This window comes from Canis lupus, chromosome 27 (genome assembly GCF_011100685.1).
Source record: "Canis lupus familiaris isolate Mischka breed German Shepherd chromosome 27, alternate assembly UU_Cfam_GSD_1.0, whole genome shotgun sequence".
NCBI lineage: Eukaryota > Metazoa > Chordata > Mammalia > Carnivora > Canidae > Canis > Canis lupus.
In genome coordinates, this window is record NC_049248.1 from 8,146,563 (window position 1) to 8,161,948 (window position 15,386).

General features: G+C 47.7%; 1 protein-coding gene across 6 annotated transcripts; it reads right to left on the bottom strand.

Annotated features, from left to right (window-relative positions):
• Positions 1–645: 645 nt before the first annotated feature.
• Positions 646–13,263, bottom strand: C1RL (complement C1r subcomponent like). Of its 6 annotated transcripts, none has more exons than XM_038576661.1 (6): positions 13,116–13,263; positions 12,327–12,555; positions 5,950–6,157; positions 4,809–4,943; positions 4,596–4,670; positions 646–2,752 (listed from the first exon to the last, which is right to left on the bottom strand). In XM_038576661.1, the coding sequence occupies exons 1-6, from the start codon at positions 13,196–13,198 to the stop codon at positions 1,980–1,982; spliced, it is 1,503 nt and encodes a 500-aa protein (XP_038432589.1). In that variant the 5' UTR covers positions 13,199–13,263; the 3' UTR covers positions 646–1,979. The 6 variants fall into 6 exon arrangements, with proteins under 6 accessions (XP_038432589.1, XP_038432588.1, XP_038432591.1 ...); XM_038576660.1 differs by having other exon boundaries at positions 4,809–4,970; XM_038576663.1 differs by having other exon boundaries at positions 5,950–6,063; positions 12,317–12,555.
• Positions 13,264–15,386: the final 2,123 nt, after the last annotated feature.

Sequence of the window (15,386 nt, forward strand, 5' to 3'; positions counted from 1 at the left end):
TATTCATGAGAGACACACAGAGAGAGGGAGAGAGAGAACCAGGATCCATGCACAGAGCCCAATGTGAGACTCGATCCTGACCCTGGGCCCAAGGCAGACACTTAACTGCTGAGCCACCTAGGCATCCTTAGAGGTTTTTTTGTTTGTTTTTTTTTTAAGATTTTATTTATTTATTCATTAGAAACAGAGAAAGAGAGAGACAGAGAGAGACAGACAGACAGACACACACACACACACACACACACACAGGCAGAGGGAGAAGCAGGCTCCATGCAGGGAGCCCCATGTGGGACTCGATCCCGATCCCCGGTCTTCAGGATTACACCCTGGGCTGAAGGCGGAGCTAAACCGCTGAGCCACCCAGGCTGCCCCCTAGAGTTTTTAATAGCCTTTTATACTATAAGTTTAAAATGGTTTATTTTTAAAGATTTTATTTATTCATGAGAGACACACAGAGAGAGGCAGAGACGCAGGCAGAGGGAGAAGCAGGCTCCCCACGGGAAGCCCCATGCAGGGCTCCATCCTGGACCCTGAGATCATGTCCTGAGCCAAAGGCAGACGCTCAACCACTGAGCCACCCAGGTGTCCCTAAAAATGGTTTAAAAAATTGAAGTAACCATATGTATGAACAATTTTGAATCCTGCTGTTTTTCAAAGACCAGTTTAACCTTTATTATTTATTTAAGACTTATTTATTTCAGATTTAGAGAGTGTGTACACGAGTGGGAGGGGCGGAGGAAGAGAGAGAGAGAGAATCTCAAGCATATTCCTTGCTGAGCCCCAGGTAGGGCTCCAGCTCATAACTCTGAGATCACTACCAAGAGTTGGGCACTTAACCAACTGTACCACCTAGGCGCCCCAAAGATCAATTTAACCTTTAGCCATATAGCTAACTTGACCTTCAATGCTAGCAAATTTGCTATCTTCTATTTTATGGTATTAATTTTCTATTTCCATTGAACAATCATATTCTACTTGTATCTTTCACTGTAAATCATCTCAAGTCCTTACTAAAAGTGAAAGAGTTGGTCTTCTCAGGGGGCGCCCACACCCAGGTGTCCAGCAGCACTGGGGGGGTGTCTGCCCAAGCATCCAGCCCAGTGTGGGCTCATCTTGGTGTCTGCAGGAGATGGGGCCAGCAGGAAAGTGTGAGCCTGGTGTTGTCATCTTCACTGAAGCAGGAATTCCCAGGGGAACCTGTAAGGATGTGGGGATTGGGATGGGGAAGCAGAGTAGGTGTTGAGGACAATCAGGAGGTATCCTGGTGTACTGGAAGGCATATGGCCTTTGCAGTCCTCTACTGGCTGCGGGTTTGGGGCAAGTCACATCATCTCCCTGGGCTTCAGTTTCCCTGTTTGTGAAATGTGGCCAATAACACCTCCATTGCAAACTTGGTTTGAGGAGTCAACGAAATAACCCGTGAAGCGCCTATTATGCAGAACAGCTAAACCAAAACGGGCCACTTACTATAATTGCAGCTAGGAGATATGGTGGGTGGTGAAGCCAATAGTTTGAATGTGTGAAGGCCAACTAAAGGGGCTTTGGAACGTTTCCGAAAGAAAAGCAATTAAGACCACATCCCCCATACTCCACTTGAACAGGGGGACGTGAAGGTGACTGTCTCCCGGGAGAGTACAGAAGAAGCAGTGTCAGCAGAACGTGAAATTTAAAGCGAAACTGGCTGAGATGTCCAAGGCTTCCCTGGGCAGAGCACAAACTAGCAGAAAGGTAGAGGAGGAGGAGGAGGAGGAGGAGGAGGAGGAGGAAGGGGCATTAGGAAGGAGGAGGAGGAGGAGGAGCAGCAGCAGGAGGAAGGGGCATTAGGAAGGAGGAGGACTTTCTCTCGCACAGGGGACAGGGCAGCAGTCACTTGAATAGCGATTCTCTGCCCCCATCCCCAACCCTGAGCCCAGTCCTGCTCCTAACCCTCTCTTGGGGGACCTCCACAGCTGAGTGTCACCGCTCAAGGGTCCCCAGGGTCAGTCCTTCCCATCCATCACTCCCTTGATCCAGTCCAGGTAGTTGAGCACTTTGGTGTAGAAGCCATAGCCCTTGCCACACCCGATGCCCCAGGAGACGATGCCCGTGGCCACCCAGTGATGGGCACGCTCATCCCATACCACATAGACGCCGCCACTGTCCCCCTGGCAGACGCTCTGCTGCCTCATCTTATCCCCAGCGCAGAACATGTTGGCAGAAAACACCTCGGATCTCTGCTTGTCTTGGAGCCAGGCCTGGCAGGCGGCTCGCGGGGCGACGGGCAGCCTCGAGTACTTGAGCTCAGTGGTTAACCAGCCCAGGTCCACGCCGAAGCCGCTGACGTAGCCCCACACGCCGCTGCGGTAGAGGGCCTCGCGCTCGGGCAGGCAGACGGGGAGCAGGCTGGGCCCGAGCGGCACGCGGCGCTGGAGCTCCAGGAGCGCCAGGTCCCCGTCGAAGTTGCAGGACTCGTGCTGGCGGTAGTCCGGGTGCACCACCACTCGGCGCACCGGGTGGCTCCCCCGCCGCAGCATCTCGTCGATGCTCGTGTGGCCCAGGAACACATGCACGCTGCGGTTCTTCCCGAGGAGGACGCCGTCCTTGGGATGGATGGTGTGGGCGGCAGTGAGGATCCACCTGTCTCCCAGCAGGGCCCCGCCCCCTCGGCCGTAGATGCTGGTGAACGCTTGCCAGGGGAAGTTCCCCAACTTGGCTCTGGAGGAACCGGCGGCCTCCTGGCTCTGGGCGATGGGGGCCACGGGCCGGCCACAGACTGGGAGAGAGGAGAGAGGTACAGGTGACGACAGCAGCTGCAGCAAGACGCATTTGTTAAAGACCTGCTTCTGTGAAGTGCTCCGTCTCCCGCCTCCTCAAACATTTTCTTTTTCAAAAAGAATCACTCTTATTTATTTGACCTTCATACTGGGATTTAGAAAAAATTTAATTCCAGCGTCATTAACACACAGCGTTCTTGTATTAGTTTCAGGTGTGCAATATATAGTGATCCGACACATTACTCCGTGCCCATCGCGGTAAGTGTACCCTTGATCCCCTTCATCTATTTCCCCCGCCCCTCAGACATTTGAAAGCCAGTTCTTTAGACTGTGGGCAGGGCCATCCTGAGCAAAATTATGCAGCAAGCAGTTTGTCCTTAGTGCCTGCTGCCTCTGTTTTTTTGTGTCGTTCCTTCATGATTGACATCTTCCACCATCACCTGCCCTCCAACCCACTCCCAAAACACTGCACCAGCCTGGCCTGACAGCTTTCTGAGGGTCAGGAGCAGGATCTGAGGTTTATTCAGATTGGGTTAGAAGGGCAATGCTTTGACTCAAAAAAAAAAAAAAATACAAAAGGATTTCAGAAACAGTGAACTTGAACCCTGTATACTGCTGGTGGGAATGTAAAAGGATGCAGCCCCATTGGAAAATAGCCTGGCAAGTCCTCACAAAGTTAAACACACAGGTGTGAAGTGACCTAACAATTCCCCTCCTAGGGATATGCCCAAGAGAATAGAAAATGTTCACACAGACACTCACTCGTACATGAATGCTCATAGTGGCAGTATGCAGAAGGCAAAAAGTGGAAACAACCCACATGTCCTTTAACTGATGAACGGATGAACAAAAGGTGGGATATCCATGGAAAGGAATGGAATCCTGACACTTGCTACAGCATGGATGAACCTTGAAAAAATGAAAGAAGCCAGACACAAAAGGCCGCATGCACACTGTATCATTCCCTTTATAGAAAATGTTAAGAACGGGCAAATCATAGAGTCAGAGAATAGACTTATGGTTGCCATGGGTGGGGGAGGGGAGAGTCGGAGGAGGTACTGGGTTTCTTTTTGGGATGATGGGAATGTTCTGGAATTAGTGGTAATGGTGGCACAACATTGTGAATGTACTAAAAATTACTGTATGGTACACGTTAAAATGGTTAAGATGGTGAACTTTATGTTACATAAGTTTTATCTTAATAAGTCTTAAAAACATGGTGGACTTTCTGGCACTGTGGCATGGAGGTAGAGAGATATTTTGGGGATAGAGAGCCTGTCTGTATATCTTTATTTATTTTTTTAAAGAATGAAATTAAAAAAATTTTATTTATTTATGATAGTCACACACACACAGAGAGAGAGAGAGAGAGAGGCAGAGACGCAGGCAGAGGGAGAAGCAGGCTCCATGCACCAGGAGCCCGACGTGGGATTCGATCCCGGGTCTCCAGGATCGCGCCCTGGGCCAAAGGCAGGCGCCAAACCGCTGCACCACCCAGAGATCCCCTGTCTGTATATCCTTAAAGTGGACCATCCCAAGAGAGGGATTTTTCTTATTTCCACTCTTCTGACCCTCTTCTCCCTTAGGGTCTCCTCTGATGGACTTCCTCTATGCATTTACTTTCTCAGCTAATCTTTTGATCCTGAATAAGGAACAAGATTCTTGCCTCCCCTTTTCTGGGCCTCCTTGGCTCCCCTCTTCTGCACCTTCTGCCTTTCTCTCTCCCTCTCTACTCTAAGGCTTTCCTTTACCTCCCTGTGTCCCACTCCCATGGGCCCCATGCACAGCTGAGTTTTCTTTGGTAAGTGGCCACAGGGTTGGCCCTGGGAGATCACTACTCACCAGGGACACAGTGAGGAAGCTCCTTCCTATCCTGTGTCTCCTTCCAGGGATTCTGGCGTGTGCAGTTGAGTGTCCCTGAGGAATGAAACGAGAGGAGAGAGAAAAACAGATTCAGAATTGGGAGGTGGGCATGGTGGGGTGTCCAGAGCACCTCAGGGCTCTTGGTGGGAGTGAGGAGAATAGGAGCCGGTTCCCCAGCAGGTGGGGACTCACCTGCTGGCACTGCCTGATAATAGGGCTCCCGGCAGCAGTGGTTCTGGATCTTGAGGGGGTCTGGATCTCCACGTGTGCTAATGGCCTTAGAGGCCCCACTAGCCTGGCTGATGGGCCGACGACTATGGTTCACATCTGTAGGAAACCAGTGGTCAGGAGGACCTAGAACAGGCAATCCAGGGGCTGATTCTGGTCCATGGCCATGTTTAGTTTCACTTGCACAGTCTTTTATTTAGAATATTTGAACTTTTTTCACTGATCAGGTTGTCAACGATAAAAAATGATTTAAAGAATTGAAAATAACTGTGATAAATTGGGTATGAGGAAAAAGGCATTTTCATACATGGCTAGTCAGTATGTATTAGCAAAACCTCTTTGGAGGGAAGTTTAGCAATGTCAAAATTTAAATTGCAAATGCTATTTCACCCAACATTTCATTTCTAAGAATTTACCCTTATACTAAAGATATATAGGCACAGCAGTACTGTTTGTGGCAGCAACATATCAGCGGGGGACTGGTTAAGTGCATTATGTACATCACTCAAAGGAATACTATATGCTTATTAAAAAGAATTAGGCAATGCTAATTACATATATATGGGTTGATCCTTGAGACATATTATTGAGAGAAATGCTAAATTTAAGATATTATATTATGCACCCCCCACCTCTGCAACAATATATATATTTGAATGACATAGAATGTCTTTGGAAGGATACCAAGAAGTGGACAACAGAGTTGTTTCTGAACAGGGTAACCAGGGACTAGGGGCCAGAGATCAGAGGAGGACTTACTTCTTAAACACAATTACCATTTTATATTATTTTTATGTACCATGTCTTTTTAAAAAATTATCATGTGCATACATATCTCTAAAAAATCTGAGTTACCACTTGAAAATCTAGCATTTCACTCAAAAATCTGGACTTTTGGCTTCTCTGGAAAGAGGAAATGATCTACAAGCATTCGGCCTATAAATCTGCATGGAAACACCTGCTGGAACTGTGAGGTGGCAGTCCTTTTAATTGGGCTGCTCACCAGCAGGGGCACAGCTGGGTCACTCAAGCTTCCACTTGTCACTTTAGGAGATTAGGGGCCATGGCCATGGGCACAGGCTGCACCCCCAGGATGGACACTCACCCATAGGTGTAGACACCTCTACAGCTTGGTAGAGGGCCAGGAAGCCCTTGTGGAGGCCAGTGGTTCTGTCCCGAGAGGAGGCCGGGGCCCGGAAAGTCAGCCGCAATCGGTTTCCTGGGGAAACAAACTCCCTCTGACCAGGGGGGCTGCCCAGCGAGGAGCCCTGTTGCCCACAGAACCGACTTGGATCCATCCCACTGGCTGTGATCTGAAAGGGGAGGTGGGCAGGCAGATGTGAGGTGAATCTACATCACAGGGTCACATCCTGGGTGTGTGGACTCTAGAAGGCCTGCACACCTCTGGGGCTCAGAAGCTGTCCCTTAGGGAGCTTTCAAGTAGCTTCTTGTTCCATGACTGACTGCCAGCTTTCTTTCATCCATGACCAGATACCTAAAATATTTCTTTAGCCTACCATAATTATCTCTAAAGCCCACTGTAGTTCCCAGGAAGCTCCTTGGGAATCCCAGGGTTCCTCCAGTGTCCACTGTATTATAAATTCTAAGAAGGCAGGAACCACATCTACTTTGCTCACCATTGACTCCCTGATGCTCCAAATGGTACATATAGCACCACAGCCTTAAAGCAACAAATATGTGGATGTAAGTCCTTCCCACCCTGCCTCCTCCACCGCCATCACCTTCCTCTTGTCCGAATAAATTCCTATGGCCAATATCTGTGAAGCAATAAGACTCTCTGCGAAGACTGAGCCCCCCAGGTTCCTAATCTTTCCTGCTCTCTTCTTTCGGAATGTTCCTCCCCTTACCCCATAAACTATAAATGAACCCCCCTTCCCAAGGTGTGAAATCTACAGACACAAAAGGTACAGAGTATGCACTCCAGCTATTGTTGCTTTAGTATGTTCTTTAAGCAGGTTATCTCTGCTTCTGTTCCTTCTGACTGCCTCACCCCTGCTCAAATCCCTTCCTGTGCATTCCCCAACCCAAGGAAGGGCACCTTTGAAGGAGTTCCCATGGCCTGCTTCATGCCTAATCTCTGTTCTGGGCACACAGTTCATTGGTCAGCTCACTGGATTTCTGACCTTCATATTGACCCAGATACGTTGGGTTCTTGCTAGCACTTTGTTCTCTCATTCTCCTCAAATCCCAAATTCCTTTAGGGCTCCCTCCAGCCCATCTCTCCATGATCACAGTAACTGAATGAAAGTTGACACAAAGAAAAGTTTTCAATCACCTGAAATGTCTTGCTTGGGCATGTCCCAGTACTTTTCCTTCCTCAGGGTGTCAACACTTTAATGTCCTTATTTAACAGACCTGCCTCTTGGGGACCCTAGGAGACTGTCCTTTATTAATATACTTGGTTGTTAAATGATCCAGTTTTCTTTTTACCTTTCCTCATGGGTTGTTGGCTAGCTAAAATGACTTAGGAGTCTAACTAGCAAAGTAGAATGAATACCCGACTGAGAGTCTTCAGACCTGTGTTAAATTCCCAACTTTACCTCACCTCCCTGTATGACATGGGAGCTTTCTTAACCATCCCAACTCTTGGTTTCCTCCTATAAAATAGTCTGTGAGGCGTCTTCTAGCCAGGACAACATCATGCCCTATGACACTCTCATGTCTGCGTGAAGAGCGGTGGTGAGGATGACAGTAAACACCCACTCAGGCCAAATTCACTCAGTTGGGTGTTCTACAGAAGCTTGGATTTCATTCATTCTTTCATTTGTTCCTTCAACAGTTATTGATTATGTGCTGTGTGTGAGACACTGGGCTAGGTGCTGGGGATACAGAGAGGAAGGACACACAGTTCTGCTACTCAGGAGCCCATGGGCTGGCTGAGCATACCCTACAAATTAAAAACTGACCTAGACTACAGGGCATTAAATTCTGCACTTGCAGTGTCTGTGTGATTTGGTCTGGAAGCAGAGAGGAGGGAAGAATCCTCTTCCTGAGCTTGAACTCCCTCAATGATAGGGAAGTCGGGCCAAGATTGAAATTGCCCATGACTGACAATAGCAGAGCTCATGGTAGGCGCTCAAGAGACATGGGCTAATTAAATAAAGGACAGTCACAATTTCCAGTAAAATCTGAAGCAGTAAACACATGCATTTATCTCCTTTCCCACCTTAAATCCCACCAACATGACAGCAAAGCGATAAAATGGTGTACATGATCAAGGGCAAGAAAGTGAGACGACGTGACAGCAGATGAGGGATATCAACGTTTTGGAATATGGGATGGAGATGGACAAATGGAAATGAGTCTGCAAAGGTGGGAGCCAAATAAAACAAGCAGGTTCTCACAATAGGACCCAGACAAATTTCAGAAATTGGAGTAACCAGGAACACCCAAGGATGAGGATGAAGGAAGGGCTGACCTACTTGGGGAGACCTCAGAAATCTAGGTCCCTTTGCCCACCCTGTGCGTTCAGACAATTCCCTCTGGCTCACCCTGGCAGAAGATCTGAGCATTAGCCAGACACCCTGGACTAGGGGCCCCTCCTGCCCCTGCACACTCAACAGAGGAGATGAAGACCAGTACCAAAAACAGAGGGATTAGGTGAAAGTCTACATATCAAACAGTGAGATTCCCTCCTCTGCTTGTTTACCAGAATGTTGGCAACCCTGAGCAGAAAACCAGAGGATTCTTTTTTTAAATAAATTTTTAAAGATTTTATTTATTTATTTATTCATGAGAGAGAGAGAGAGAGAGAGAGAGAGGCAGAGACACAGGCAGAGGGAGAAGCAGGCTCCATGCAGGGAACCTGATGTGGGACTCGATCCCCGGTCTCCAGGATCAGGCCCTGGGCTGAAGGCAGGTGCTAAACCGCTGAACCATCCAGGAATTCCAAAAACCAGAGGATTCTAATCTGAGATTGGCTGTCCCTAAAGAAAATACTTCCACAAGCTAATATTTGGGAGGTCCCCAACAGCACAAATAGGTCAGCTTGTTGACATTTCTATTTTCAAACCCGTCACTTCACAGATTTTAGTTATCCACATGGAGCATCCAGTGCCATTTAAATATTTCACTCTTAAATGTGAATGAACTACCAAAGATTCTCAGACATTGTAGGAAAGTTTCTAATATGATAAGCAGAGATCAAAACAAATGAACAATAATGGGGTAGAGATAATAGAAGGAATAGAAGGAAACATTTAAAAACAATCCGTGTAGAGGGAAAGGAGTAGATATTGCCTCTATGAAACAAGAACAATCTTCTATAAAAAGATACGTTTAGAAGATAAAATCGAGCTTTTAGACATGAAAAAATGTTAGCAGAAAAAAAATTAACAAAAAGTTAATATTTAAGGGGCACCTGGGTGGCTCAGTCAGTTAAGTGTCTGCCTTTGGCTCAGGTCATTATCCCAGGGTTCTGGGATGGAGGCTCGCATCAGGCTCCCTGCTCAGCAAGGTGTCTGGTTTTCCCTCTCCCTTTGCTGCTCCTTCTGCTTGTGCTCACCCTCTCTCAAATAAATAGATAAAATCTTTTTTAAAAGTTGGTATTTAAAATGAGGAAATCTCTCAGAAGGTGGAACAAAAAGATGGAAAACAGAACAGAATGGATGAACAAAACTGGAGAATCAGTCCAGAGTTTACAACATCTAAATTGTAGGAGATCCAGAAAGAGAAAATAAAGAAATCAGACATCTGGAACTTATTTAAAAAATAATACAAGAGCGGCGTGTGGGAAAATGAGTGAAATAGGTGATAGGGATTAAGGCATGCACTTGTCATGATAAGCCCCGGGTGATGTGTGGAAGTGTTGAATCACTGTATCCTACACCTGAAACTAATATTACACTGTATGTTAGCTAACTGAAATTTAAATAAAAACTTAAAAAAATGAGGAGAAGAAAAGTACAACATAAGGAATATAATCAATAATATAATAACATTATATGCTGACAGATGGTGACTACACTCATCAGAGTAAGCGCTGAGCAATGTATAGAACTATATTTTCTTTTTTTTTTTTTTTAAATTTTTTTTTAATTTTTTTATTTACTTATGATAGTCACACAGAGAGACACAGGCAGAGGGAGAAGCAGGCTCCATGCACCGGGAGCCCGACGTGGGACTCGATCCGGGTCTCCAGGATCGCGCCCTGGGCCAAAGGCAGGCGCCAAACCGCTGCGCCACCCAGGGATCCCTAGAACTATATTTTCAATGTTGCACAATTGAAACTAAGATAACATTGTCAACTACACATCAGTAAAATAAAAGTAAAAATAAAAATAAACATAGTCCCAGAAGGCTAAAAAAAAAAAAAAATACAAGAGCTTTCCTGGAATTGAAGGACTAGATTTAAAACTCTTGGTTGGGGTGCCTGGGTGGCTCAGTAGGTTAAGGATCCTACTCTTGGTCTCGCCTCAGGTCATGGTCCTGTCGTTGTGAGATCATCAAGCCCCACATCAGGCTCTGTGTCAGTGTGGAGTCCGCTTCAGATTCTCTCTCCCTCTCACTCCCTCTCTCTCTTTAGTAAATTAATAAAATCTTAAAAAAAAGAGTCTTGGGGCACCTGGGTAGCTCGGTGGTTGAGCGTCTGCCTTCAGCTCAGGTCGTGATCCTGGGATCCTGGGATCCTGGGATCGAGTCCCACATGGGGTTCCCTGCAGAGAACCTGCTTCTCTCTCTGCCTGTGTCTCTGCCTCTCTCTGTGTGTCTCTCAGGAATAAATAAATAAAATCTTTTTTAAAATTAAAAAAATTTAAAGAGTCTTTAGATTAAAAAACCCTGTTCAATGAATACAAAAGACTTGCATCAAGGCACATCAGAATGAAAATTTAGAATACTGCCAGTAAAGATGGAAAATGTTCCAAAAGTTCTAGAGAGAAAAAACTAAGGTTGGGAAATCATACTTGTACCAGATTTAACATTAGAGCATGCAGACTGTATCATCAAAATTCTGAGAGAAATTGTTTGTAACCCAGATCAACTATTCATCAACTGTGAGAGTAGAACTAAGATATTTGTGGATATGTAAGATCCTTTGTCATTTATTCTCTCATACCTTTTCTGAAGGAGAATGTGCGCCTCCAAAATGAGGAAATAAACAAGAAAAGAAAATGATATGGGGTTCAGTTCCAGCACAGGTTAGGTAAAGGAAATGCCCAGAAGGAGAGAGAAGGGACTCCCAAACGCGCAAGGCTCTAGAGAGCAAGGAACTCAGATGGAGGACATAAAGCATCAAGGGATCTCCAGGTGGGATGTCACCAATGCAGAGGATGAAGAGATTGAGATATGAAGTTGATTATGTCCAGAGGCTAAGAGTTTGGGGGAGCTTAGATAACTGATAGAACTAAGCAAACTACAAATCAAAACAAAAACAGAAAACCCAAAAAAACTCCATGTGATTACTGACTCCTGGGAGAAAGCCAGAGAGGCAAGGACATATAATTACTGTACACCATGTGCTCAGAGGGAATATTTTAAAGTCATGATAATGTCAATAACTAGAAATGCTAATAATGGTAGATTGGGAAGATGGGGTGGGGAAATGTGTTGCAGGTCTAGGAGAGGTAAAGCGAGTCCTCTTCTATAGTTGGAAATTAAGTGATCATATGAAAAAACAATAACATAATAAGCGTGCTCTTTATGCCTGTGAAAGTCAATGCCAGATGGAGCAGCTACGTGAACTGCCTCTGCCCCTGGGAGAGGCACTGATTCTGGGAAGAAGGCTGGAGACTGCTGTTTGCATTATAAGCCTTGTATCCTCATTTTTTACAAGAACTTTGTGCAGGAATGATTTTGATACAAATGAAATTTAACCCAAAAGGTAATGTAAAGCGATGTTTTTAAAGTGTCCATATCCTGGGATGCCTGGGTGGCTCCGTGGTTGAGCATCCTTTGGCTCAGGTCATGATCCTGAGGTCCTGGGATCTAGTCCCACATGGGGCTCCCCACGGGGAGCCTGCTTCTCCCACTGCCTGTGTCTCTGCCTCTCTCCCTTGTCTCTCATGAATAAATAAATAAAATTCTTTTAAAAAAATAAAATAAAGTGTCCTTATCCGGCCACTTGAACAGTCACCTCATCTTTCGTTATTATTTAGAACCAGCTTCCTGATCTGATAGAGCCTGTACTCCACAAATAGTTGGTGGATCTTTACTGACTGAAGTTTGAGTCCCTGCTCTTTGACTCCAGGATTTTGCAGTATTTGTATGTGTTCCTTTGTACGACTTCCAAAGGCAGGGCCTGCCCCGCCGCCCTCTCTTGCTCTGTGGGCCCCAGATGGTTAGCAGGGGCAGGGCCTCTGGTGGAAGGCTGCGCCCTTGGGCAGACCCTGGCCTCCCTGGGTCTGACTTGGGCTCTTCATTCATCCTTTGCCATTCAAGGCACAGCCATGTCCCCCTGCCTCTGGGCTCCGGGCCAGAGGCTTCCTCCCCAGAGTTCCCTTCAGGACCCCCACCGCAGCTCACTGTGACTGAGTCCTGCTCACAGTCTTGGGATGGCTCCAGGTCGAAGTCCTGGAAGACAAGCCTCACAGCAAAGCCGTCCGGAGCCTCGATGTCAGTGGAGCTCTCTTGGCCTTTGCGATATGGCTCTGGATACCCGGGGGATGTCAGCTGCTGGGGCAGCTGCTGGGCCAAGAGCACGGAGCCCTGCGTGGGGCAAGCCTGGAAGACTCCCCAGAGGAGTAGCCACCACCTGTGAGTGAGTGAGAGCAAGATGTGGTCACACAGCTATGGCCTGAGGCCTGTGGAAATATGAAGAGCAGGGGCAGGGGAAACTAAGAGATTGAGAGGGCCAGCAAAGGCATTGGCAGCTGTGGCATGAGCCCCGGAGGCCTGGGCACCTGCTGGCTCCTCCTGCGGTGCCCCTCCTCACCCCGATTCCTTCAGCCTTCTAGCCAGCGTGAGCTCCGACTGCGAGTTTTCCACCTCTGCTCGCGTCCCTGGACAGTCTCAATCAAAGTAGCAGGCTGCTTTCTGCTTAGGCAAGTCCCAATCCCACCCTGGGACCTGGGGGAGCAAAGGTGGTAGGAGGGGGGACATTTGAATGCGTTGAATACTTCCTGGCTCGCAGGTCATGGAGCCTGACCAACTCCAGGGAAGGCTTCTGGAGGCTACAGGCAACTCTCCAATTCCCGGGGCAGTAACTGGCTCTGTGTGTGTGTGTGTGTGTGTGTGTGTGTGTGCACGTCCCTGGGCCCCCCTTCCCCTCTCCCCGCCAGCCTCTCCTCCAGGCCTTTCTGTGTGCGCACTCACATCTTGCCCGGGCAGCCTGTGGACTGGGGGCTTCTCCAGAGGTCATTTCCCAGCTGTGAAACCAGGCATCTGGAACTGGACATCTGGGACCAGGACGCCAGGGAACAGGAGGTGGGGCTGGGGAAGGCCCTGTGTGGGAGGAGGGAGAAGTTACTGGAAATGAGTTAAGTAATTCTCCAGTTCCTTTTTTTCTAATTCTCTGGGTCGAGTGCCATCTGCTGTCTGATTCAGGCATAGTTCACCCACCACAATGTAGAGGAAAAACACCCGCCCAAGCCACATTGCCCTCAAAAGATAGCGGGGGGCCAGGAAGGCACCCACTCTTAACTCTTTTATACTGTTTAAAACTAATTTTTACCTTGTACACGTATCACACGGTAGGGTGGCTTTTTTGTGTTAAGGATGTCATCTTTATTTTTATTTTTTAAATATTTTATTTATTTATTCATGAGAGACACAGAGAGAGAGGCAGAGACATAGGCAGAGGGAGAAGCAGGGTCCCATCAGGGAGCCTGATGTACTTGGGACTCGATCCCTGAACTCCAGGATCACGCGCTGAGCAGAAAGCAGAGCTTAACCGCTGAGCCATCCAGGTGTCCCTTATTTTATTTTATTTTTTTAAAGATTTACTTATTTATTCATTCATGAGAGACACAGAGAGAGGCAGAGACACAGGTAGAGGGAGAAGCAGGCTCCCTGCAGGGAGCCTGATGCGAGACTTGATCCCAGGACTCCGGATCATGACCTGAGCCACCCAGACATCCCAAGGCTGTCATCTTCAATGGGCCATACCTCTCCCTCCCTGACCTTTCTGCTCACTCATGTTATTAGACTGTCCTTGTAGAAATTGAAGTTTGTGACTCACAAACTTGAGCTGCTCCTTGCTCCTCTCTCATCAAACGTGGGTGGGGCCCTTGGGTAGTTCCCTGAATCCTGCCTATAGCCCCTGGAAGCTGCTTGTCCGGCAGGGTCAGGCTGAGGCAGCGGTGGGGGCAGGCCCAGACTCAAACTTCTTGGCCTAGATACCAGAGACCATAGCAGGGGGCAGAGGCTGCCCTCCCTGCACCCCCAAGAGAGACACTTGACCACGGCTTGGTAAAGGGCCAAAAGCCCTTCTGGAGGCCGGTGGTGCTGTCCTCAAAGGAGGTAGGTATGTGGAAAGTCAGCACCCTGAGGACACAAACTCCCCCTGACCAGGGAGGGCTGCCCAGCGGGGAGCCCTGTGGCCCATAGAAGACTCAGAGCAGTCTCTGATGGCTGTGATCTGAGAGGGGAGGGGATGAGGGGAAGCTGGTAGATGTGGGGTGAATATGCAGCATTGATTAGTGCAAGGTCACATCCTGTTGTGGACTCCAGCTCCTTCTAGAAGTTTTGCACATCTCTGGGGCTCAGAGTTCTAACACGTGATGGCTTTGTCGAACGGTTCTACCTACGCTTTCTCTCCGCATTCTGCTAAACACAGAGGCTGCCATAGGCTGAGAATGGCTCCTTACCCTCTCCACTGCTCTTGGTCCTCTCTTCTTTCAAGAAGCTCTTTGGGGTGCTCCCAAACAGTGCTCTAGGCCAGCTAGCACGCTCCATCAAGGCAGGGACTGTGGCTAACTTGGCTCACCATCACTGATGGCTAACATGGTGCCTAGCATATGTACATAACCACGAAACACATGGGTAGAAAATCTCTTAGTTGGCTTCCTCTCTGTCCCTCCCATACTAATCCTCAAATCCTCCTCCTTCCAGCCCCACTATCACTTTGCTCAGTGATACTGAGTACTTTTCTGCTACTGCTTTTTGGGACCTGACCTTTCCCGCTTTCCCTTCTTCTGCAGGATACCTCCCCTACCCCACACAGGTGGCAACACACACAGGGTTGTCACACAGCTATCTAATAACAAGAGTGAGAAAAATCTAAAGGTACAAAACATACTGAAACCAGTTTACTTCTGTAATATTGTGTAATCCTGTAATGGCAATAAGCAGCTCCTTCCAGGCTCTCTGTGGGTCATCCCAAATGACCAGATTCCTCCTCAAGAGGCAGCCCTCTGGATTCTACACTGTCCTAGAGAATCCTTCCTCCATCCTTAGTCCAAGGGAGAGCTCAGTAGGCACTCCCTCTCACCCCCATTCCAGAAGTAATCTCTATTCTGGGCCCATGCACACTGCTCAGGTTCTTGTCATACGTTCTCTTCCTCATTACTTCTTCCCTTATTGCTACCCCTCCCCCTTCTTCAGGTCCTTGTGCACTTGCTTGCATCCTCCTCCCTGGTCCAGACT